General features: G+C 37.1%; 1 protein-coding gene across 1 annotated transcript; it reads left to right on the top strand.

Annotated features, from left to right (window-relative positions):
* Positions 1-1,882: 1,882 nt before the first annotated feature.
* On the top strand, positions 1,883-26,005 carry acap1 (ArfGAP with coiled-coil, ankyrin repeat and PH domains 1). Its single transcript, XM_016285666.1, has 23 exons — positions 1,883-2,533; positions 4,729-4,786; positions 5,537-5,656; positions 6,540-6,593; positions 6,733-6,791; positions 7,009-7,192; positions 7,352-7,396; positions 7,513-7,608; positions 12,031-12,105; positions 12,205-12,317; positions 12,951-13,002; positions 13,234-13,334; positions 18,451-18,562; positions 19,590-19,789; positions 19,866-19,935; positions 20,082-20,176; positions 20,640-20,833; positions 22,448-22,495; positions 22,587-22,759; positions 22,881-22,990; positions 23,623-23,733; positions 23,861-23,916; positions 25,715-26,005. The coding sequence occupies exons 1-23, from the start codon at positions 2,481-2,483 to the stop codon at positions 25,807-25,809; spliced, it is 2,274 nt and encodes a 757-aa protein (XP_016141152.1). The 5' UTR covers positions 1,883-2,480; the 3' UTR covers positions 25,810-26,005.
* Positions 26,006-26,612: the final 607 nt, after the last annotated feature.

Genomic DNA, 26,612 nt, shown 5'->3' on the forward strand with positions numbered 1-26,612 from the left:
TCAAAAACTAATTTTTTGCTCCATAGACACTTACATTTAGGACATTGATGTATTGTGTTCCCTTCCATTTATTCTGTAATTGTTTTTTTTTACTTGGTCTTAAAAAGGCCTTTAAAAAGTCGTAAATTTATCTCAATAAAACCTGCAGAAACCATTTTTGTTGTTTCGATATGAATTAGTTTATTATTATCAGAGCTGGGTAGATTATACAAATTGTAATCTGCTACTGATTCCAAATTACATGACAAAAATTGTAGTTTGTAACATAATCCATTACATTACACATTTCAGGTAATATAATCAGATTACTTTTAGATTACTTTTGACCTTACTCAATTATCACATTGATTTAAATAAGAAAATCTTGCACCGTATTGATATAAAAATAAAAAATAAAATATATGTATTCCATTCATTGAAATTAACAACATAAAATGGATTCAACATTACATTACGTCAAGGTTTTCCAAACTGGGGTTTGTGAAGGAACTGCAGGAGGTTTGTGAGTTTAACAAAAAGTTAATCATTAATTAAATCATAAAAATGTACAATTAAAATAAATAATTTTAAAATAACATAAAAAGAAATAAAACACTTCCTAAAAAATTAATTGTTTTATTTGTTTACCATATCATGTGACCATTAACCAGAGAACCGTGAACATGCAAATATGATACTTAATATTTATTTAAAAATTTTACTTAAGTAAATATATTATTTGAAAGATGTTCAGATGACAAAAAAAAGTTTGGGAATGCCTGCATAAATAAGAAAGAATGTGAATTTGTGCATTTTAATGTGTTTGAAAGACAAATTCCTTCCAAAGACATTGTAATAGATGGTTAAATAGCCTACTAGGTGATAATTCAAATAAAAATTAATTTTGTTCATCAGTAGTTAAATCAATGTTGAAACACTTGAAATGATTTGTGTAAATCCAGTGGTCAAATGCTGTGTAGCCATCTGACAAGTCACCGATCTCTGTGTGAATGTCCACAAAACTGGAAGACTTTCTGAGTGTATATAAGCGGTATGTTTTAGAAAGGAACATTGAAATCAAGGAGAATTGATGAATTATGAATAATTTATTGCTATTGTGTGAATAATATGTAATCGTGTAATCCATTAAAAAGTAACTGTAGTCTGATTACGAGTATTTTAAAATGTAATTTAATCTAATTACAAGTACTTCATTTTTGGAATCTGATTACATATTCCAGATTGCATGTAATCAGTTACTACCCAGCTCTGACTATTATGCTAAAATGTGAAAAATGAGTAGCAAGAGTAGACTTGCTACTACTTTGTTTACATCGAGAGAGAGAGAGAGAGATCAGTGTTGGTAAAGTTTTATTTAGCCTACATATGTACAGGCGTACGATTGCTGCATGGGATTATTTTAAATTTACATCTCTTGACTCGCAGTTTTTGCTTGTGTTTTGGTTTTTGCTTGATTTCTTTCACTGCTGTCAGGTGGGGCTTACTTATGAACAACAGGTTTAACCGGGACAAGTATGTATAAACTGCTAGCAGATTTAGTGACAAAAGCTGTGTGGCTTTGTTGACACGTGATGTAGAAACTGTGGGGAACACTCCCTGAAAAACCCTTCATATGAAATTGAGATGTAGAGGAATAGTCATTCACTTGTCTTTTCCCTATGAAATCAATGACTAGGCTATATGAGACTAAATCAAAATGCTTAAAACAAGGTATCTTTTTCAGGTCACCTAAAACATAAACAATAAGTACTAACATTAGAAGCATAATAAATAAGCGTTAATCTCTCTTGAAAACAGCTAATCCACAGCCTGCTTTCATTTGTTGGTGCACCAGAATCCGAAACCCGGAAATAATGTGCGCTCGCTCGAAGTGGGGTGGACCAACTGTGTGGCAAATTCAAGAGCGCAAAAAAAAAGTTCTCCTGCGAAGTGCGAACAAGCATGCTGTTTGATGACTTGAAGCACATCTCGATGTATAAACTACGAGCCTATGGACTAATAAAAGGAAGAAACGCGCAGAATGGAACGTGTAATGAAAGAGCGCTCGTGAACATTTAGAAAGAGATGAGGCCATAATTATCGGTACGGTTTAGCCTACTTAATTTTCTTTTACCAGTACTCGTTCTTTTTGTATTTATATTATTGACAAACTGTTATCATTTTATTTTTATTTCCGTGACTCGTCGTTCAAGTGAATTAGCTACCTGGAAAACACAAACTTGGGTTTAGTTTTGAAAAGATGCTTTTCGCTTTCACAAGGCAACACCCGACTGACTGGTATTTATAGCGAAACCATCCAATGGAAACGACTGGTTTAAGTCATCTCTTCTAAACGATTCCTGATGTTGTCAGGAGCACCAGTGCTCTCACAGCGTTGGACGTTTACAGCATAAAGGAACTCTATTAGGACAAACCACATAAAGAACTGTGAGGAATTCAAAGAACTGTTCGCATCGACTCTGTTCTTTGTAATTCCCAAAATGACTGTCAAACTGGATTTTGAAGAATGCCTGAAAGACTCCCCGCGATTCAGGTAAGCTACTTGTGATTTCTTTCATATCACTGTGAAAATATTTAACAACACAAAATAATGGCAAAAAATAATATCGACTGCACATTGTAGGCCTGTATTAATAGCCTGCACAGTTTTATTAATTTTTTTATTTTTATTTTTTTACAAAAGACAGGTCACGTGCACCACAAAATGCTAAACTTAACTGACATGTGCAGAAGGCTTGACGTAGCAGGTTTCTTTCCAAGCAGTTCCAGGATCAGGTCAATGGGTTCAGCTTAATGATTTTGGCCCGGGCGTGCTTGATTAAAACTGATCTCAGATCAGCGTTGAATGTCGCCGCAACGGTCAGTGTAGCGCACAGCACTGGAAACAATTTGCGTAGGTCCCATAGAGAAGGAATGAATGGGATGATGATTAAATGTGGACAGTAAGAGGGGGTTTTTTTCATCGTGTTAGCTCTTTTTGACCATTCACATTAATATATAAATAGTTTCGATATTATAATCAGGATATAAAGTTTTAAAATCGCTATAGCCTATGTGTAGTAAACGTTTCTTTCTCTGGCTTGACTGTAGATTTAGTGGGCAGCATAATGGAAAGTTTGAGTGCCATGTTTTAGTGGCTGCAGAGGGAACAGACTCAGGGTGTAGTGAGTTCAAAAATTAGGTCATCGCCACTTTTTACTTGCATAACAGTCATTCTTGAGAAGTGGGACAAACCAGGGTGCAAAATTGAAAAAATAAAACCTTGTACTCAGACAAATGAAACTACATTTATGTATCTTATATGTACTAAGCTACTGAGCTATGCTTTGATACAACCTCCCAGCTTTTCTCTTTTTTAACAAAATGTGCTTTTTTTATTATCTTGGACTGTGTAATATAATTTCAACTTTATCTTTAATAGCATTCAAGATATTTTTAACATTTTAAAAACACATTCTCGTGTTAGCAGACAGATTACACTTTCACATGTGACCAACAATTCCACAACAATACTGATAAACAAACACAATATCCTTTTTCATCTGTCGTGCGGATCTAAACATACAGAACATGTGGAACTCGTCTACACCAAATGCACAGCCGTGCATGGGCGCTTTTGACCTTCATGCACAAAAAGCAACTGAAAAGAAAAAGTTTGCATAAAGGTGTAAGAAGGCCACTGACACTAAACACATTCGAGGCCTAGTTTACTTCAGACTGCGGCTGCCTCTGGTTGCAAAGTAATGGCTGGGTAGTGGTGGGGGAGCAGGAAGTGAGACGAGAGAGATACTGAAATTATAAACAGGAGACAGGAAGTGTGTTTTAGGGGTGGATTGCTTCGCAAACTACAACTTTTTCTTAAATACACACACACACATTTATGCACAAAAAAAGTGCATTTATTATGAGTAAACATACATGTAAGCTCACATTACACATTAAGTCTGGAATACATGATAGATTTTAAAAGACTAGGCATCATACATGTGCCAACTTTGTAAATACAGAAACTGGGCATCATAGACTAAACGACTGAGGATCACACACTACCAGACATTCAAATCATTTCGACCACAACAAACTCACGCAATAACATGCACCTCATTGCTAAATGTGTTTAAAAATCAGCTCAAATGTGTCTGATATCCCCCGACCGGATAGAATCATAGTCTGAAGCTAAAAAGCTAAAAGGTCTGTGTTATTTTCTGTGAAATCTGTCAGCTCTGAAAAATGGCTCTGACTTTCGTCAACTCATCTAGACTGTAAATTGGGGGTGACCATGTAGTGTTTTCTAGCCTTTACAAATTTAGCAAATTTTCTAAAAAGTCCATTTATTTGAACATTGTTTGTAATATTATGTTCCTCAGTTACTATTTCTGTAAACATGTTAACATGAATGTAACAACAGTTACATTCTGTTAAAACTTTAATAAAATTTTGCTTGAATATAAGCATCTTATTTCTATGTCTGTTTGAACTGTATGTGTGAAAAAGCGGGAAACCACAAAGAGCTGAGCTATTTTACTGTGTGTTCTACGAGAAAGTCTGATGACACACATAAGCGAAGATTCACTGATACAAACACACATTTGAATACAGATATAAATGCACACAGTATCACTGTCCCACTAATTGAAATAATAATTGTCCTCTTAATACTTCCCTTGACTAACTTGGTTGTGTTTTGTGCAAGTAAATGGTAAAAAAGTATCTGCTTTGTTTCAACAGGGCAGAAATCGAGAAGGTGGAGGTCAACGTTAATGAACTGGAGACAAGACTTGAGAAGGTGAGGGAATGCTGAAAGACTCACCATTAATTGCAGAATCACTCTGACTAATGCTCGTACTTATGAACAAACCAGCAACACTTAGATTTAAATGTCAGCACATAACTCGTTCTACTACAGACATTATTCATACCTCAAAACATGAGGCTGATTGAGGAGAAAAGTGAAAGTACTACTACTTTTCTAAGTGCTCAAACTTATGATTGTTGCCTTGCGCATGACAAAACATAAAGCATTTGAAAAAAATCCCATAGACTTATATTGACATCATATTTAGAGATTTGGGCCATAATTTATTTTTCAACAGTTTTGCATGTTCAAGCACCACACCCACTCACATTTTCTTCAGTCTCTGCTACCCATCTGATAATAAAGGGTTTTAATCTGAAAGAGTGCCATGGTCATCCTAAAGTTTTCTTTGATGGACTATTATAAACCTTAGACCAGAGAGCATCTTGACTTGCACTCTCTATTGGACTTTGCTTGAAGTCTCTGCTACTGTTTTAAGGAACTACAAAGAGGAATTGCCAATTGAAAAGCTTTTAACCACAATCCAAGATTATTTCCCTTGAATTTATTAGACTGGCTGGTTTCAAACCACAGAGACCTACTATTCATCTCATGAAAATTTGTTAAACAATTGCTCACAAAATTAGTTTATAAAGGGTTTTGTAAGGTTTATGTGTATGTTATGCTATGAATAATATTACATTATTTAATGTCCTGAAAAAAAAACGTGTGTTTGTGTAGTTGGTGAAACAGTGCCACACTATGCTGGATGCAGGTCGTGCCTATTGCCAGAACAGTAAGAGCTTTGTAAATGGCCTCAAAGAGCTTGGACACCACTGTTCTGAGGACCGAACCATGGGGGTAAGTGTATCAATGTATTTCAAATGAGCTTTCCTTACTGTACACAAAACCCATGTGGGCTAGCTGATACCTGAGACAGTAAATGAACATGTGATCACCCATAACAGCATCAAAATAAGAAGGAAGTGATACAACATTATCGTCAATTCCAGACCTGTACAATTACACATATGACTGTACGATAGATTCCAGAACAACAAAAATTTCCAGTGTAGTGTAAAATATGGGATGTGAAGATGTTGGATGGTTTACCTCAGGTTGGAAGCTTTAAGTATTTGAAACAAAGATTTGAAAATATGAATGTAAGTGCTAAGTGCTAAGTTGGTGGGAAGTCGTGGCCTACTGGTTAGCGAGTCGGACTAGTCGAGTCTCGTATCGGCAGGGATTGTAGGTGGGGGGAGTGAATGTACAGCGCTCTCTCCCACCTTCAATACCACGACTGAGGTGCCCTTGAGCAAGGCACCGAACCCCCAACTGCTCCCCGGGCGCCGCAGCAAAAAATGGCTGCCCACTGCTCCGGGTGTGTGTTCACGGTGTGTGTGTGTTCACTGCTGTGTGTGTGCACTTTGGATGGGATAAATGCAAAGCACTAATTCTGAGTATGGGTCACCATACTTGGCCACATGTCACTACACTTCACACTTCACTAACAGAACACGTGTGCCTAGACATTATAAAAAAAGAAAACGTACCACATATAAATGACTGTTCAAAAGTTTGGTAAAAAAATATGGCCTTGGTGAGTATAAGAGACTTCTTTCAAAAACAGTAGAAAATATTTGCTAATTTGAAAATGGAAAAGGAAGATCCTGTGTAGCTATATGAGTTGAAAATGAATATGAGTTAATAGAATCCTAATAGAGGCTGTGCTTCTTTCTTTCAGGAATGTTTAGAAAAGTTTTCTAAAAAGCTGTCAGATATCGTTAGTGCTCAAGAGGTGAGTCAAGTTCTTCGTTTTTACTTTTACTGTTACTACTAGCAACCAGTGTACCAGCGATCTATCTGGGGATCCTGTTCCTGTTTTTACTTTTCTTCTGGCTTGTGTCCCATTCCATGAATAATGCCTCTCTCAACAGGAGGTGATTGAAACCACACAAAAGTCTGTGAAGTTGAAGCTGCAGAATTTTGTGAAAGAGTAAGGTGTTTTCTTCCTCTGCCTCTTTACGAAGGCACATTTTCTTTTCTGTACCACTCTACCAATAATATGAAGCTGTCTGTAAACGTATGCATGAACTTTTGAGTAAGAGTAAAGAAAAATTTAGAAATCTCTAAACATTTTTCTGCATCTCTTTATTACTGAAAGAATGGTTTTATTGCAATTATTAATCTTCTCTACTGCATCTCTCCTGAAGGGATGTGAAGCGTTTTAAGGATGTACGGAAGGAGTTTGAGCGTAGCAGTGAGAACCTGGAGGCGGCACTGAGCAGGAACGCACAGGCACCACGTGGGAAACAACATGAGGTGGAAGAAGCCAGCAATAACCTCCTGAATGCACGCAGAGCCTTCAGATCAGGGGCACTGGACTATGTGCTGCAGGTACACACATATACTTCCATATACAGTGGCCTCAAAATGTATTTGGACAGTTGTGTCACATTTAAATGTATAAATAAATATCTTTGCATTATTGCACTTTTTCTTGTATTATGCTACGTGTGCTTATGTATTTTTCACATTTTCTTTCCTCCTAACTAGATTAATGTCATTGAGTCCAGGAAGAAGACTGAAATTCTAATGGCAGTATGTGTCATGATGTAATATATATAATTGGGAATCTTATTATAATGATCAGGACTGAGTGGTAACTTACAGTCACTCTTGCTTGTGTGTTTGCCTTCTGTGTGAATGTCTGTCAGATGCTTTCTCTTATGGAGGCCCAGGCGTTGTTCTTCCAGCAAGGCTACCAGTCACTCACAGAACTGGAAAACTACCAAAAGCAACTGAGTGATGAGGTAAGAAATTTGTCTGTCGGTCTGTCTATCTATCCATCTATCCATCTATCTATCTACAGTGGGTACGGAAAGTATTCAGACCCCCTTAAATTTTTCACTCTTTGTTATATTGCAGCCATTTGCTAAAATCATTTAAGTTAATTTTTTTTCCTCATTAATGTACACACAGCACCCCATATTGACAGAAAAACACAGAATTGTTGACACAGCTGATATGTATGCCAAAAGCATGTGAAGCTGCTTGGACACATGACTGAAAAAAGAGGAAGGAAGGTGGGAAGGGAAAAGTGTGAAGTACCAATTAGGACAAATGCAAGTATTACTTGGAGGGGAAAACATATCAAATTGATCATATCGTAGAGTAAAAAAATTCAGAAGTGTACATTTTGAATTGAAAAAGAGGACAGAAGGTCTAATGACAGGAATGTGATGGCACAGTTAGAGATCACATGATGGCCCATCATGACAGGAAGTTTTCTGCCAGAGTGAGCAACAACAGGAAACAGTATGTATCACACACGGTTTATGTGTGTTGGCAAACTCTTCTGTGCTTGCAGAACTGTAAAATTGCTTGAAAAAATAGCAAACACCAACCAATTTTACAAACACCAATTGAAGTTGGTGGACTTAATTCTCACATGCAAATTCTAAGATCTGTTTTCTTTTAATTCTACTGACAAGTTACTTGAGATCAAAAAGAGCTCATTTGATGTTTAAAAGTTATTGAAGATTCATGTATTTATGCAGCAATGTTTTAACACGTGTAATGACTAGATGTTACTGAGGAGCATGAAGTTGAAATGTAGAAGTCTTAGAAAGGAAACTTACTCACCTTCTACTGGCCCGTGAAAACCACAAAACCTTCTCATAGCTTCCTGTAAGCACAGGATATGGTGAAAAGCTTAGCGATACAAATGTCAAGAGAGATCTCTAGAGCCTGTTCGTAGCAGTGATGTTCATTAGAGCAATATACAGATTCAAAATGAAAAAATCGAAACATTGTTGGGATAGAGGAACAATTTAAAATTAAAGCTGTAATCAGTGTTGAAAGGGCCCTCGCACCCAGAGCCACCTCCACCCGGTGGCCTTAGGAAAACAGTGAACGCTGGGCAATATGCATTTAAAGTGGTAAATATAGGAGGAATATGCCAAAGTCCATTTATATGTGCTAAACTTGACTATAACTGAATATTGGCATGTAGATGTCTTCAGGCCAGGACTTTTATCAAACATGAAGTTTGGTGCAGATTGAACATGGTATATGAGTTAGTGTAAAGCATGACATATCCTGTTGCCAACAGGTGACGCTATGATTATAACTGAATATTGGCCTTAAGATGTCTTCACAAACAAGAAATTGACGACAGATTGGACATTGCATGTTTTAGTTAGAGTTCCATCCTATCTGACATTTCCTGTTGCCAACAGGTGGCACTATAAATTATAACTTGATTATTGGCATGTAGATGTTTTCAGACCAGGACTCTTACCAAAAATGTGAAGTTTGGGGCAGATCGGACTTTGCATGTTTAAGTTAGTGTACAACAAGTAATTTCCTGTTGCCAGCAGGTGGTGCTATGATTATAACTGAATACTGGCCTTTAGTGTTCAGGCCAGGACTCTTATCAAATGAGTGAAGTTGGGGGCAGATCGGACATTGTATGGCTGAGTTACAACAACTTCCTGTTTCATGGCATTAATAGCATGCTTTAGCACTTGTTGTTGTTGTTAGCATGTTTAGCACACAATGGCATATTTTACTATGTTGCTAATAGTGCATCACAGTGTTAAACATGTCACTTCCTGTTGCCAGTAGGTGGCGCTAAGATTATAACTGAATATTGGCATGTAGATGTGTTCAAGACAGGACTCAAACATGTTAAGTTTGGGTCAGATTGGACATTTGCCTTGTCCAAATACCCGCACTTGCGGTCTTGGCAACTTGAGAGTGTGCGCGCGATAGGAAGTAAGTGCGCAAGACTGTCCCAGGTCTTAAAAACGACAAAGCACTGTGCCCTTAACGCACACTAAATCCACACTATCTCGAATACCGCTCCGGAGCGCTATTTGAGGCTTAGTGTATCCCATCATGCATCATGTTCTGGAAATAAATCATGAGACTTTTTGCCGAGATCACGCAAGAGGTAATGGAAACTTTTCCAGTGTAAGTTAGATATTAATATAATAAATAGATATTACATATAATTTGGTAGAAAAACAAAGTTTTGCACGTTTTATTGGTGTAAAGATGAGTAGTGGTGATATTTATTTTGTAAACATTTGCAACTGCTTTTTATCACTTAATTAGAAGCACCACAAATTAAATTGTGTAATGTTATAGGGACTACTGACTGAACAGACATTTAGAAGTTGATTTTAAAATGCAAAGTATTTAAAATTAAAATAACACTATGTAAACACTTGCATTTTTACAACACTATAAGTGTGTCCCATCAGGAAATGAAAAGTTCAACACACACTTGTGGTCTTCATGCTCACTTGAACACTTGGGCCAAATACAGGAAATACATCATATAAGTAGTCAAGTGGTCAAGTGCAAAGACCACAAGTGTGGGTATTTGGATAAGGCAATTGTATGGCTGAGTTACAGCAACTTCCTGTCTCAATGTATTAATAGCATGCTTTAGCAAATTAGCTGAGTGTTGCTACCATGCTTTACCATGCTTCTAGCATGTTGCATGTTACGTTTGGGGCAGATTGGACACTGCATGCCTGAGTTACAGCAATTTCCTGTTTCATTGCATTAATAGCATACTTTAGCACTTAGTTAAATGTTGTTAGCATGTTTTAGCATGTTTCTAGCATGTTGCTAGCCTATTAAACACTGGCTGATGCTTTTTAATATGTTGCTATGAGTCCATAACTGTTCACTTCCTGTTGCCAGCAGGTGGCGCTGTGACTATAACAGAATATAAAGTGAAAGTGAAGTGTGGCCAAGTATAGTGACCCATACTCAGAATTTGTGCTCTGCATTTATCCCATCCAAGTGCGCACACACACACCGTGAGAACACACACCCAGAGCAGTGGGCAGCCATATTGCTGCGGCGCCCGGGGAGCAGTTGGGGATTCGGTGCCTTGCTCAAGGGTCTCACCTCAGTCGTGGCAGATTGGACATTGTTTGCCTGAGTTACAGCAACTTCGTTTCATGGCGAAACATTGAAATTTGTCAGGCTGCCAGGGACACGCCCTTCAATGAAAACTCAAGATCTTTGCAATTTAGCATTACAAAGGCCTTATGATTACACTCACCAAATTCGAAGATGAACCGATTAAAACTGTAGGAGTTCTTTAAAGTACGAGGCCTGAACATGTTAAAAACTGCACAAAAATCGTAAAGGAAATAAAAAATGGCTGACTTCCTGTTGCATTTAGGACTTTGCTCCAAGATACTTTTTTGTAGGTATTGGGACATTACATGAATGCACTGAATTTCGTACACGTACGTGAAAAGTAGCAGGAGGGGCGCTTTGTTGAAATTTTATAGGTGGCGCTATCGAGCCATTTTGAAACGCCCACGCCCAATTCTGAAACCCATATCAGATGTAAATTTTTGCCAGTTCTGATACGTGTGCAAAGTTTCGTGAGTTTTCGAGCATGATTAGGCCCACAAAAATTCGATTCACTTTGGAGAAGAAGAAGAATAAACAGAGCAATTCCAAGAGGGTCCTCGAACCATTGGAGCTCGGGGCCTAATTAGAGGTGGCTGGGACAGAGATGTGTTTTTACAAATATAGTGTTAGAGAACCAGGGACAAGAGGAAAAGCAGTGTTTTAATGAAGTGACAGCAGGGAGCAGAAAAGTGAGGGCGAGAGGACAGGAAAGTCTGTGGAAGATAACAAGCGAAAGTGGAGGTGATCTTCATGACCTCTTCTTGGTATAGGTCAGGAAGTTGAGCAAGTGCTAACATGTCTTACATCCTTTCTCATTCAGTTCAGCCCTGAGTGACATGGACTTTGACTCTTCACTAAATGGTCCAAAATCCCGCCGCACCCCAGATAGACTACAATTATAGAAGACTTGCCATCACAACTCTTGACTAGAAAAGTCACATAATAACTATATGCAGCAGTGGGGATTTAGACTTGAGCCTCTTTGCATGTGTTTATAATTGTATGATATACAATTAAACTTCCATTCTGAGATCTAGTTAAATGGTCCAAACCTCAGTCTCAAAAGAGTTTCCATCTTTTCAAGATTTTCTATCCTATCTGTCAAACACGCCCAATTTGGATTTTCTGCTCAAATCTGATGTTTGTGAGGTTGTCACATGATTTTTAAAACTGCTTTAAGATACTTGTCAGATTCAATCAGATTCGGGCCACTGTGTTGTGAACACTGCCCGTGTGACTTTAGTCAGACTTTGGTTAGACACAAATAATGTGATTGTCATTATCTCTAGTATACTCAACTAGTCCTGAATTCTGCAAGAGAGAAAAGGGACATGGAGCAGAGTCACGGTGCTGTCAAGAAAAAGGTAGTAAGACTCTTTCTCAGACACACACACCATTGTATCTGTACACAAAGACACTATACATGCATCTAAGGGAAGATATATATGCGTGTCTGTCTTTAGGATGTGTCGTATGATGACTCTATAATGGACTTCAGCCCAGATGCACCCAATGGCATCGCAATGGAAGGTTACCTGTACAAAAGAGCCAGCAATGCTTTCAAAACATGGAGCAGGTACAGCATTCCAGCAATTTATGATTTCAATCACAGAAATATTAACATTATTTTAAAACAAATAATTAAAATGAATAAATGTTTTTTTAAACATGAAATAATAAATAATAATGTTAATATTATTAATTAATGTTAATATAATATTAATAGTAATCTAAATTAATTATTAAATTACTAAAAAATAATCATAATTTAGTGGTTTTGTTTAAGTTTGTGGAGGTCTGTGATTATGCACTTATTTTTCATAATTTTTTGCTGTCATGTGTAATCATTTTATGTGCAGTTTTGTGAGCAATTACAAGTCTTTCTCTGTCTGTCTCTCTTCGTGTGTTTTTTTGTAGTTGCATTAGTCCATTTGAAAAAAATCTTTTAATTCAATAGATTTCAATTTCAATCATTATTGTCAAATATTCAGTTTGAAACATGTTTTATTTCATATAATTTTAATATTACGTACATGTTCTTTTACATAGATGTATTTGCTCTTTTACTTCTTTCTCTTTTGCACATTTGTCTGTTGAGTGTGATTTCAGAGTCTGTGAGTTCTGAGATGAATTACAATCATATGTCTGATTGCATTATTAATACCTTACATGGCCATGATATGTGTGTCTGTGTGTGTTCATACCGCAGGCGCTGGTTCTCCATTCAGAAGAACCAGTTAGTTTACCAAAAGAAACATAATGTAAGTATCAGATTGTCTAACATAAGGATAATGTAGCATTAACCAATAACAGTAATGACACATCAATTTACACACACTTTTTTACACACAATTTACACACACAATTGGAAATTTATAGAGAATTGAGAGGCTGTTTTAATTGTTCTCTTTTTTGGTGACCTTATAAACATACACTGCACATGTGGACCACATTTGTTTTATTTAAACAAGCTCTCTTTCTCTCTGTATCAGGAGCAGATCACTGTTGTTGTGGAGGACTTGCGTTTATGCACAGTGAAGCCCTACAGTGAACAAGACAGACGATTCTGCTTTGAGGTCGTCTCTCCCTCCAAGTCCTTCTCATAGCTTCCTGTAAGCACAGGATATGGTGAAAAGCTTAGCGATACAAATGTCAAGAGAGATCTCTAGAGCCTGTTCGTAGCAGTGATGTTCATTAGAGCAATATACAGATTCAAAATGAAAAAATCGAAACATTGTTGGGATAGAGGAACAATTTAAAATTAAAGCTGTAATCAGTGTTGAAAGGGCCCTCGCACCCAGAGCCACCTCCACCCGGTGGCCTTAGGAAAACAGTGAACGCTGGGCAATATGCATTTAAAGTGGTAAATATAGGAGGAATATGCCAAAGTCCATTTATATGTGCTAAACTTGACTATAACTGAATATTGGCATGTAGATGTCTTCAGGCCAGGACTTTTATCAAACATGAAGTTTGGTGCAGATTGAACATGGTATATGAGTTAGTGTAAAGCATGACATATCCTGTTGCCAACAGGTGACGCTATGATTATAACTGAATATTGGCCTTAAGATGTCTTCACAAACAAGAAATTGACGACAGATTGGACATTGCATGTTTTAGTTAGAGTTCCATCCTATCTGACATTTCCTGTTGCCAACAGGTGGCACTATAAATTATAACTTGATTATTGGCATGTAGATGTTTTCAGACCAGGACTCTTACCAAAAATGTGAAGTTTGGGGCAGATCGGACTTTGCATGTTTAAGTTAGTGTACAACAAGTAATTTCCTGTTGCCAGCAGGTGGTGCTATGATTATAACTGAATACTGGCCTTTAGTGTTCAGGCCAGGACTCTTATCAAATGAGTGAAGTTGGGGGCAGATCGGACATTGTATGGCTGAGTTACAACAACTTCCTGTTTCATGGCATTAATAGCATGCTTTAGCACTTGTTGTTGTTGTTAGCATGTTTAGCACACAATGGCATATTTTACTATGTTGCTAATAGTGCATCACAGTGTTAAACATGTCACTTCCTGTTGCCAGTAGGTGGCGCTAAGATTATAACTGAATATTGGCATGTAGATGTGTTCAAGACAGGACTCAAACATGTTAAGTTTGGGTCAGATTGGACATTTGCCTTGTCCAAATACCCGCACTTGCGGTCTTGGCAACTTGAGAGTGTGCGCGCGATAGGAAGTAAGTGCGCAAGACTGTCCCAGGTCTTAAAAACGACAAAGCACTGTGCCCTTAACGCACACTAAATCCACACTATCTCGAATACCGCTCCGGAGCGCTATTTGAGGCTTAGTGTATCCCATCATGCATCATGTTCTGGAAATAAATCATGAGACTTTTTGCCGAGATCACGCAAGAGGTAATGGAAACTTTTCCAGTGTAAGTTAGATATTAATATAATAAATAGATATTACATATAATTTGGTAGAAAAACAAAGTTTTGCACGTTTTATTGGTGTAAAGATGAGTAGTGGTGATATTTATTTTGTAAACATTTGCAACTGCTTTTTATCACTTAATTAGAAGCACCACAAATTAAATTGTGTAATGTTATAGGGACTACTGACTGAACAGACATTTAGAAGTTGATTTTAAAATGCAAAGTATTTAAAATTAAAATAACACTATGTAAACACTTGCATTTTTACAACACTATAAGTGTGTCCCATCAGGAAATGAAAAGTTCAACACACACTTGTGGTCTTCATGCTCACTTGAACACTTGGGCCAAATACAGGAAATACATCATATAAGTAGTCAAGTGGTCAAGTGCAAAGACCACAAGTGTGGGTATTTGGATAAGGCAATTGTATGGCTGAGTTACAGCAACTTCCTGTCTCAATGTATTAATAGCATGCTTTAGCAAATTAGCTGAGTGTTGCTACCATGCTTTACCATGCTTCTAGCATGTTGCATGTTACGTTTGGGGCAGATTGGACACTGCATGCCTGAGTTACAGCAATTTCCTGTTTCATTGCATTAATAGCATACTTTAGCACTTAGTTAAATGTTGTTAGCATGTTTTAGCATGTTTCTAGCATGTTGCTAGCCTATTAAACACTGGCTGATGCTTTTTAATATGTTGCTATGAGTCCATAACTGTTCACTTCCTGTTGCCAGCAGGTGGCGCTGTGACTATAACAGAATATAAAGTGAAAGTGAAGTGTGGCCAAGTATAGTGACCCATACTCAGAATTTGTGCTCTGCATTTATCCCATCCAAGTGCGCACACACACACCGTGAGAACACACACCCAGAGCAGTGGGCAGCCATATTGCTGCGGCGCCCGGGGAGCAGTTGGGGATTCGGTGCCTTGCTCAAGGGTCTCACCTCAGTCGTGGCAGATTGGACATTGTTTGCCTGAGTTACAGCAACTTCGTTTCATGGCGAAACATTGAAATTTGTCAGGCTGCCAGGGACACGCCCTTCAATGAAAACTCAAGATCTTTGCAATTTAGCATTACAAAGGCCTTATGATTACACTCACCAAATTCGAAGATGAACCGATTAAAACTGTAGGAGTTCTTTAAAGTACGAGGCCTGAACATGTTAAAAACTGCACAAAAATCGTAAAGGAAATAAAAAATGGCTGACTTCCTGTTGCATTTAGGACTTTGCTCCAAGATACTTTTTTGTAGGTATTGGGACATTACATGAATGCACTGAATTTCGTACACGTACGTGAAAAGTAGCAGGAGGGGCGCTTTGTTGAAATTTTATAGGTGGCGCTATCGAGCCATTTTGAAACGCCCACGCCCAATTCTGAAACCCATATCAGATGTAAATTTTTGCCAGTTCTGATACGTGTGCAAAGTTTCGTGAGTTTTCGAGCATGATTAGGCCCACAAAAATTCGATTCACTTTGGAGAAGAAGAAGAATAAACAGAGCAATTCCAAGAGGGTCCTCGAACCATTGGAGCTCGGGGCCTAATTAGAGGTGGCTGGGACAGAGATGTGTTTTTACAAATATAGTGTTAGAGAACCAGGGACAAGAGGAAAAGCAGTGTTTTAATGAAGTGACAGCAGGGAGCAGAAAAGTGAGGGCGAGAGGACAGGAAAGTCTGTGGAAGATAACAAGCGAAAGTGGAGGTGATCTTCATGACCTCTTCTTGGTATAGGTCAGGAAGTTGAGCAAGTGCTAACATGTCTTACATCCTTTCTCATTCAGTTCAGCCCTGAGTGACATGGACTTTGACTCTTCACTAAATGGTCCAAAATCCCGCCGCACCCCAGATAGACTACAATTATAGAAGACTTGCCATCACAACTCTTGACTAGAAAAGTCACATAATAACTATATGCAGCAGTGGGGATTTAGACTTGAGCCTCTTTGCATGTGTTTATAATTGTATGATATACAATTAAACTTCCATTCTGAGATCTAGTTAAATGGTCCAAACCTCAGTCTCAAAAGAGTTTCCATCTTTTCAAGATTTTCTATCCTATCTGTCAAACACGCCCAATTTGGATTTTCTGCTCAAATCTGATGTTTGTGAGGTTGTCACATGATTTTTAAAACTGCTTTAAGATACTTGTCAGATTCAATCAGATTCGGGCCACTGTGTTGTGAACACTGCCCGTGTGACTTTAGTCAGACTTTGGTTAGACACAAATAATGTGATTGTCATTATCTCTAGTATACTCAACTAGTCCTGAATTCTGCAAGAGAGAAAAGGGACATGGAGCAGAGTCACGGTGCTGTCAAGAAAAAGGTAGTAAGACTCTTTCTCAGACACACACACCATTGTATCTGTACACAAAGACACTATACATGCATCTAAGGGAAGATATATATGCGTGTCTGTCTTTAGGATGTGTCGTATGATGACTCTATAATGGACTTCAGCCCAGATGCACCCAATGGCATCGCAATGGAAGGTTACCTGTACAAAAGAGCCAGCAATGCTTTCAAAACATGGAGCAGGTACAGCATTCCAGCAATTTATGATTTCAATCACAGAAATATTAACATTATTTTAAAACAAATAATTAAAATGAATAAATGTTTTTTTAAACATGAAATAATAAATAATAATGTTAATATTATTAATTAATGTTAATATAATATTAATAGTAATCTAAATTAATTATTAAATTACTAAAAAATAATCATAATTTAGTGGTTTTGTTTAAGTTTGTGGAGGTCTGTGATTATGCACTTATTTTTCATAATTTTTTGCTGTCATGTGTAATCATTTTATGTGCAGTTTTGTGAGCAATTACAAGTCTTTCTCTGTCTGTCTCTCTTCGTGTGTTTTTTTGTAGTTGCATTAGTCCATTTGAAAAAAATCTTTTAATTCAATAGATTTCAATTTCAATCATTATTGTCAAATATTCAGTTTGAAACATGTTTTATTTCATATAATTTTAATATTACGTACATGTTCTTTTACATAGATGTATTTGCTCTTTTACTTCTTTCTCTTTTGCACATTTGTCTGTTGAGTGTGATTTCAGAGTCTGTGAGTTCTGAGATGAATTACAATCATATGTCTGATTGCATTATTAATACCTTACATGGCCATGATATGTGTGTCTGTGTGTGTTCATACCGCAGGCGCTGGTTCTCCATTCAGAAGAACCAGTTAGTTTACCAAAAGAAACATAATGTAAGTATCAGATTGTCTAACATAAGGATAATGTAGCATTAACCAATAACAGTAATGACACATCAATTTACACACACTTTTTTACACACAATTTACACACACAATTGGAAATTTATAGAGAATTGAGAGGCTGTTTTAATTGTTCTCTTTTTTGGTGACCTTATAAACATACACTGCACATGTGGACCACATTTGTTTTATTTAAACAAGCTCTCTTTCTCTCTGTATCAGGAGCAGATCACTGTTGTTGTGGAGGACTTGCGTTTATGCACAGTGAAGCCCTACAGTGAACAAGACAGACGATTCTGCTTTGAGGTCGTCTCTCCCTCCAAGTTAGTCTCTCTGTGTTTCTGTACACAAATCTGTCAGAACTGGAATATAATGTGTATGTGTATGTGTATTTTTTAGCATGCAACATTTTTCTGATTCTTGTAGTGTTTGGGTTCTGGCTGTATTTAGACTGTAAACGGTGCTGTAAATATGTTATTCTGCATTTAGACAAGTCTGTGCATAATCCACCTATACTCCAAATGACAGGATATGTGTGTGTGTGTGTGTGTGTGTGTGTGTGTGTGTGTAGGAGCTGTTTATTACAGGCTGATTCAGAACGACAGCAGCAAAGCTGGATCAGCGCTGTCCAAAACAGCATCGCCTCAGCATTCCAGGACAGAAGAGATGACAATCTTAGCCCTGTATGTCACACACATATGCATTTAACTAAATACCTAACTGTAGACATACCATAGTTTTCTACAGATTTATATAAACCTATTATATTACTATATTCTATTATAGAACTATATTACTACAGGTTCCAGTCTCTACTAAAATAAATAATAATGTAATGATGATCTTTTCACAGTATTGGTAGTACTATGGTATTGGTATGTTGCTATGGTCAAATGTGCTTCTTGATCAGAATGCCTTGCATCTTGGCAACACAGTCGATTTGTCTTAAGTTAATGTTAACAGGTGGGGCAAATAAACCATATACATATATATAAAAAATATTTAAACCTGTGTGTTAAGCCTTGAAGTGTAAATGCAGCCAAAGAGATCTGCCACGGGTTAAAATGTTGTCAATATTAATCAAACTACACTATTATGAGCAAAAAGTATTTTGTTTATTCTTCACTGTTTACTTAAATAATTACTTGGAAAAACATGAAGCAGTGTTTACTTAATTGAGAAATACGTGAAAAGTATGTTACTGTTTTTATTAAATTTGTTAATATTTAATTTGACAATTTGTTATAGATAAAAAAAAATTAAACTTTTTTAATGTTTAATTTAATTTTGAAATTACACTGGTATTGATTACTGTGCATTTTTGTAACCCCAACATTACCCCTTATTCCTTAAAGAATAATCATTATTTATATATAATATAATGCTTATATATAAAATATATGTAATATAAAATAATAATTTTTATTTAGATTTTTTTATATGATTTATTTTAGTCAGAGGGTACAGTAGATGCAGCAGTTAATTGTTAGATTTGCTATATTTTTTATTTAGAATTTATTGTTTATTTTGTTTAATTTTATATAATAAATAATACTTTCTTTTTTTTTTAGAGTAAACAATTTATAAGTTTCCACTTACACAATCATACCCAAAAGTGTGTTGAATTAAACAGAATTAGCTAAAATGCTAGATTTTAATGAAGAACATAAATGTGAGTGTTATAAAAGGATGTGTGTGTGTGTTAAATAGAGAGATCGCTGTAGCTCAGTGTCTGCGGGAAGTGTGCGTTTGAGTGCAGGGGAGCCGGAATCGTCTGGTCGGAAGGCCCTGGAGGAGGTGCAGGCCATCTCAGGGAACGGGCAGTGCTGTGACTGCGGGGAGCCTGGACCCGACTGGGCCTCTATCAATCTGGGCATCACGCTGTGCATTACCTGCTCTGGCATACACAGGTACCACACATACACACACAGAATTATATAATGTATCACATGAACATGCATCTGAATTGTTTTTTGTGTTTTGCAGGAGTTTAGGTGTCCACTTCTCGAAGGTACGATCACTGACGCTGGACTCATGGGAGCCAGAGCTCATCAAAGTAAGCACTGATGTCATGTTCTTATATTCATGTATGAGATAAAGTTTTTTTAATAGTTACACTATTTTTCACTATCTCTCTTTTTGTCCATTCTGCTCTTTCTGTTTCTCCACTGTCACTATTTCTTCATAACTCTGTTTCTTCAGCTCATGTGTGAGTTAGGAAACACAGCCATTAACAAGATCTATGAGGCACGAATTGATGAGATCACAATCAAGAAGCCCCACTCCTCTAGTCCGAGGTACAGTAATATATATACAGTGGGTACGGAAAGTATTCAGAACCCCTTCAATTTTTCACTCTTTGTTATATTGCAGCCATTTGCTAAAATCATTTAAGTAAATTTTTTTCCTCATTAATGTACACACAGCACCCCATATTGACAGAAAAACACAGAATTGTTGACATTTTTGCAGATTTATTAAAAAAGAAAAACTGAAATAACCATTTTTTAATAAATCTGCAAAAATGTCAACAATTCTGTGTTTTTCTGTCAATATGGGGTGCTGTGTGTACATTAATGAGGGAAAAAAATTTACTTAAATGATTTTAGCAAATGGCTGCAATATAACAAAGAGTGAAAAATTTAAGGGGGTCTGAATACTTTCCGTACCCACTGTATATATATATTGGTGTTATAGTCATAAAACCACAGAAAATTTGTTTATTATTAAATATAATCTGTATATGAACTGTTTCCTCAGACAAGATAAGGAGTCGTGGATTCGCTCTAAATATGTAGAGAAGAAATTCATCCACAAGCTCCCAGAGACTGGTCGAGGAACGGTCCTGCGGCGCTCCAGTGCCCGACGGAACCGAGCAACCACACAGGACAGACCCAACACACGCCCTGCCCTCAAACCCAAACCCAACCGAGCCACTCTGCCACGACTCACGGGTACACAGACACATATGCCAAAAAACATGCTAGAATTTACACATTTACTTGCACAGTCATGCGCCCAAAAAGCTGTAGTTTTCTTTGTGTTTATCCCCTGCAATTCAGCATAGAAACACAGAGTATATTATTTTAATATAAGACAAAAACTACTGGTTTAAACAAAATTATCAGAAATTAAAAAAAATTATTAAAAAATAAAGGAATTGTTCAACCAAAAATTAAAATTTGCTGAAAATTTACTCAACCATTCAGGCCATTCAAGATGTAGATGTGTTTGTTTCTTCATCAGAACAGATTTGAAGAAATGTATCATTACATCACTTGCTCACCAATGGATCATCTGCAGTGAATGGGTGCCGTCAGAATGAGAGTCCAAGCAGCTTTTTGCTTCACAAGACGTTAACTCATGTGACTCATGTGAATTACTTGTGGATATGTTTTTATCAGCTGTTTGGGCTGTTATTCTGACGGCAACCATTCACTGCAGAGGTACTGTATTCACTGGTCAGGAAGTGATACACAATGGTAAATTTCTCCAAATCTTTTCTGCTGAAGGAATAAAATGTATCTACATCATGGATGGCTTGATAGTGAGTCATCTATCATTAATTATCCCTTCAATGTAAAGAAAATTAAAAACGAAAATGCAGCTAAACTAAAAATAGTAGTTTGAAAAACTAACAAAACATAAATAACTGATTTAGAAGTCCTCTAATACTCATCACTTGGAATAATTTGACCTTTGTGTCTGTGTGGGGGGAAGACATCCTACATGCAGATGGCAATGAGATGCCAGTAAAGTTAATGTTACTGATGGACACTAATTATACCACAGACACCAGAGAGAACCTTGCATTCTGTTCTGAACAAACTTTCATGTAGGTTGCAGTGAAGAGTGCACAAGTATGCTGAGTCAAGGTCAGTTTCGTAAACATTAAACTGTATCCTCTGGTGGTTCTGTTTTTAAAAGATGCAGCTGAAAGACTGAAGATGTAGCTGTGTAATAATTCAGTGTAAATTAAATATTGCACCAGAGTGACATTAAACTTTGCCATGGAAATGAATACATTATTTTAAAAAGGTCATGGAAAAGTCATGGAAATGAATACAATTTAAAGAAGTCATTGGAATTTCTATTGCCAGTGACAGAAATATGTGAGTGTAACCTCTGTATTTGTCACAAACGACTGGAAAAAAACATGGAAATTTATAGGTCATAAAGTATGAGAACCAATACATATGTGGTGTCTATACACAAAGGTCTGTGTTTTTTGAGAAGTAAATTTAAACTCTGTTGCTTCTGTTGCTTCCCTAACTAATTCCTTAACTGTTATCACTTAAACAAGAAATGTATGAAAACTAAATAGAAATATGGCTATAAAATAAAACCTAAAAAATAAAAACGGTCACTATCAAAAAATAAACAATAACCATGCTGAAATACAGTAAATCTGAAAATAGTATTAAAAAAATGCAAAACTGTAGTAACTGCAGTTGTGACATACACAAACATGCTTGAAGACATTAGTTAATTGAAACAATGAAAATAAGTGTCTCTTCCAGTTTCTACTGATCTAATCAGTGGGCTGTTATTTGATGTTTGCCCTACAGGCCTGAACCCAAGTGACATAATGAAGAACAATTCCAGCTCTCATAAAGGTTACACATACACACTCACACACACATATGATATTCACGCATCTATTTGACCACACAAACAACTCCTCACTCTCTCTCTCTCTTTGTACAGAGAATGATGAAGAGGAGGATCTGAGTGGTCTTCATCCCGGGGCTTTGCTGTATCGATCTGCGGCAATGCAGCATTTCCCTCTCATGGCAGATGCTCTGGCGCACGGCGCTGATGTCAACTGGGTCAATGTGGCTGAAGACAGCAAAACTCCACTAATACAAGCCGCTATGGTTGTAAGTGTTTGTGTGTGTGTGTGTGTGTGAGAAAGAGAGAGAGAGTCCATTGTTCATGTTGTGAGTGTGTATTGCCTACACAGTGTTACAGTGAATAATTACTGTGTAATTCTCTCTGCAGAATTCCTTGGCAGCCTGTGAGTTTCTCCTACAGAACGGCGCTAATGTTAACCAGGTGGACTCAAACGGGAGGGGACCACTACATCATGCTACCATACTGGGACATACAGGGTAACGCAGGCTTAGATACAAGGGCTGGGTAAAAAAATGTAGTTTTTCTGAATAATTCTGATTAATCGTCATTTGAACAATTGCAATACTGATTCTTAAAATCCTAAGATTGATCTTTTACTCTACATCAGTGTTTCCCGCAACACTTTCAACAGTGGTGCACCCTGCTGTTGGATCTATGATACTGCAGTAGTGTGGCAAAATAAGATTTTACTGGTGTTTGCGGTCCAAAAAAACATGATTTTCTTTTAGTGTTTTCTCACAGCCTGCACACACAACAAATAAATCATAAAAATATTTAAATAAATAAAAACTGAAGAAAATAATCATTTTAATGCATACCTTCATTTTCATTTTATAGAATATGAGACATAAAAGCACTACAGTACAGCACTACTAGTGTTGTCTGATTAAAGTATTTTTTGTGTTAATAAAAAAACATACTGTTCAACCAGACAAACAACCTTTTTATACTCGTTCATGGGAGTTTATGATTGTATAATACTTTTACATATTGTTATAATGACAGTTTTACATAAGAAATACAATTTAAATTTGACTTCAGTTAGTATCCAAAGAGCAGTATTGTACTGTCAAACATGTTTCTCAAATGTGTCTCTGTGTTGTTGTAGGTTGGTGTGTCTGTTTCTTAAGAGAGGAGCAGACTACAACGCAAAAGACATTGATGACAAGGATCCAATAGGCATTGCCATAGATAACGCCAACGCTGACATCGTCACGCTGTAAGTAGACATAGATAGACAGAGAGGATCAGCTGAAAAGGACACTAATTAGCTTACAGTACAGTTAATGAGGTGCTTCCTGCTAATATCTCAATTCACATATCATCCACTGTGGTTTTCCTCCTAGACTCCGGATAGCCAAGATGAACAAGGAGATGCGGGAGATGGACGGCACTCCATCAGGTCATTCTGAGGGGCGGGGCTCTGGTGGTGGGGGCGGGACTGGGTCTGTGATTGGACACACTAAGAAAAGCTTTCAAACTATCAAGAACCATCTCAGTGGTCGGGCACCAGGTGGCCAGAATTAACTGACTGTAAATTTAGATGACAAAACAGAGGAAAACTGAGCTTAACAGATCATTTAAACAAAGAAAGGACAGTATGTGGATTTGAGCACTTTAAAACATATAGAAACACTGAATGTTAATAGATAACACTATGTTTCAGTAGCAAAAATGAATCCAATTTCAGTGCTTTTAGTACCTGTGGTCATGTTTTGATCAAATGTTATGTAATATGTTTTATTAGGTGGTGTTAGTACTGTTTGTACGGAGTATGGATTTGCATGAGTAATATTCTGTGACATTTTGTATTTACACAAATCTGATCTTGTTTGTATGGCTGGTGTTCATTCAGGTATTAGAAACACCTCAAGTGGAATGTAGAGTGTTTTCTCTTTGTCTGTCATAGACTTCAGATGATTGAAAAATCGTTAACAAGCTAATTTTGATTTATTTAATGTTCAGAGAGACCTGATCAGACATTAAAAGTTTAAGATAAAGGATAACGCCACAGCCGGTCATTACAATGCTTGCAAGAAATCAGCATGTTGAAATTTCTCTTCTTCTTTTCATTTTTCTTTACAGTTTGCTGCAATTACATAATTCAACTTGAACTGTTTAACATGTACTGTAGACCCCACTTTTTGTATATAACCTGATTTAGAAAAGCTCCCATTGACTTACACAGTGTTGAAGTCTAATTGACTGCAATGTCACTGTAAAATTGTAAAATATCTATATCTATCTATCTAGCTGTCTTTTATTCCTTCTTTCTTTCTGTCTCTTCCTCTAATTGTCTAATCATTTATCTAATCATACCAAAAAACATAAAACTGATACCTTGCAAGCACTTGTATTTCCTTCAGAAAATGCAAAAGATTCAGCTGTTATGGGATGGGCATGAATATTTGACATTGTATGGAGTATCATCACCATTCAACCAACATGTGTACAATTAACTATCATAAATATATTGAAGTCAAAAGTTCAGTCCCTGGTGATCATTAGTTGCGATCACATTTAATCTAATATTTGGCTTTCCTCTGTTACTCTGAATCTGATACTCTTACAGCAGTGCCAGATGTTTACAGGTGTGCTATCTTGTGGTGCTTATGCTTTTTGCATCTGTTGCTTTTTGCATCTTGTTTATGGCAGTTTGTCCATTTGTGTCTCTGTATACAAATCTGTTTTTGCTGTTTGAGCGCGCGCGCGCGTGTGTGTATATGTGCATGTCCTGAGACGGGTGGCCAGGTGTCTACTGCTTGCAGCGTGTGTCCTCTGCACTGCGTGCTACAGGTAATCTACTGCTACCGTACGCCTTTATGTATGCATAAGCGCTGCACTTATGTACAGTTACAAATCCAAATCAAAGCTCTTCCTCTGGGTGATGGTGTTCTCGTCAGGCTGATTCAAACATCTTTTTAGACCTTGTTAAACTCTTTAGACTCCAGGTTTCGATAATTTCACACGCACAGGGATATAATTTACACTCTCATACAGTATATGATTGTAGTACATACTCAGTCTTGTTTGTTTTGGAAGTAAAATGTAATGTTCTGTGAGATCATGTGCACAGAGAATCATGCAAAAAATATGTAAAAAACGGATGTTTTTCAGGTTGTTTAAATTTGTGCTGCTTATTCCCAAGACAATATTCAGCTAAACATTTTTTCTCTCTCTGTATTTCTTTCCTCCTGCAGGTGATGATACCTATCATGATATTTTCAGGGATTTCTCCCAAATGGCCTCCAACTATCCAGAGAAGCTTAAGCGCCATAGCGCTGACATGAAATGAACCACCTGACCACTAGATGTCAATGTTATACACACACACACTCTTACACACAACCTCCAGTAGACAAAATGAAGTTACTATTGCTTTTCTTTGTTTTGCTGAAACGGCACACACAGTAAACACCTCTTATGAAATGCTGCTTCATTTGGTTTTTCTGCCGTACATGAGTGTGGGTCTAAACCTCTGGGTTTTAGCATAGTTATCCCAGTTTAGGCTTTAGGACAGGGCTGTCCAAACTCGGTCCTGGAGGGCCGGTGTTCTGCAGAGTTTAGCTCCAACCCTGATTAAACACACCTGAACCAGCGAACCAAGCTCTTACTAGGCATAGAAACTTCCAGTCAGGTGTGCTGAGGCAAGTTGGAGCTAAACTTTGCAGGACACCGGCCCTCCAGGACCGAGTTTGGACAGCCCTGCTTTAGGATGTCATCAATCATTTTGGTGTTTCCTGTCAGTTCTTTTCATTGACCACCTGTAACTGAATAATTTATAATTTTAGCAGGTTTACATTCCAAATGGTATGAAAGCAAGGCATCAAGCCAGGCTGCAGTTGTGGAGTGGATGCTTCTATGTTTCTCATTTAGATGGCAATGGATTTTTCCTAATTTTTCCTCGTTGCTTTTCTTCTTTTTATTCACAACGTTGTGAGCTACAGTGTTAATGCAACTTGAATACTTGTTACTTTGGGTGAGAGATCACGGTTTGCTTGGTTCTCCTGTATAATTTTATTTTAATTTCTCTTTTTACAAGACCAAAAAAAACACGTTTGAAAATGGTTAATCGATGTGTTTTGTGAGCATGCAATG

This window comes from Sinocyclocheilus grahami, unplaced genomic scaffold, assembly GCF_001515645.1.
Source record: "Sinocyclocheilus grahami isolate Dianchi unplaced genomic scaffold, SAMN03320097.WGS_v1.1 scaffold200.1, whole genome shotgun sequence".
Classification (NCBI taxonomy): domain Eukaryota; kingdom Metazoa; phylum Chordata; class Actinopteri; order Cypriniformes; family Cyprinidae; genus Sinocyclocheilus; species Sinocyclocheilus grahami.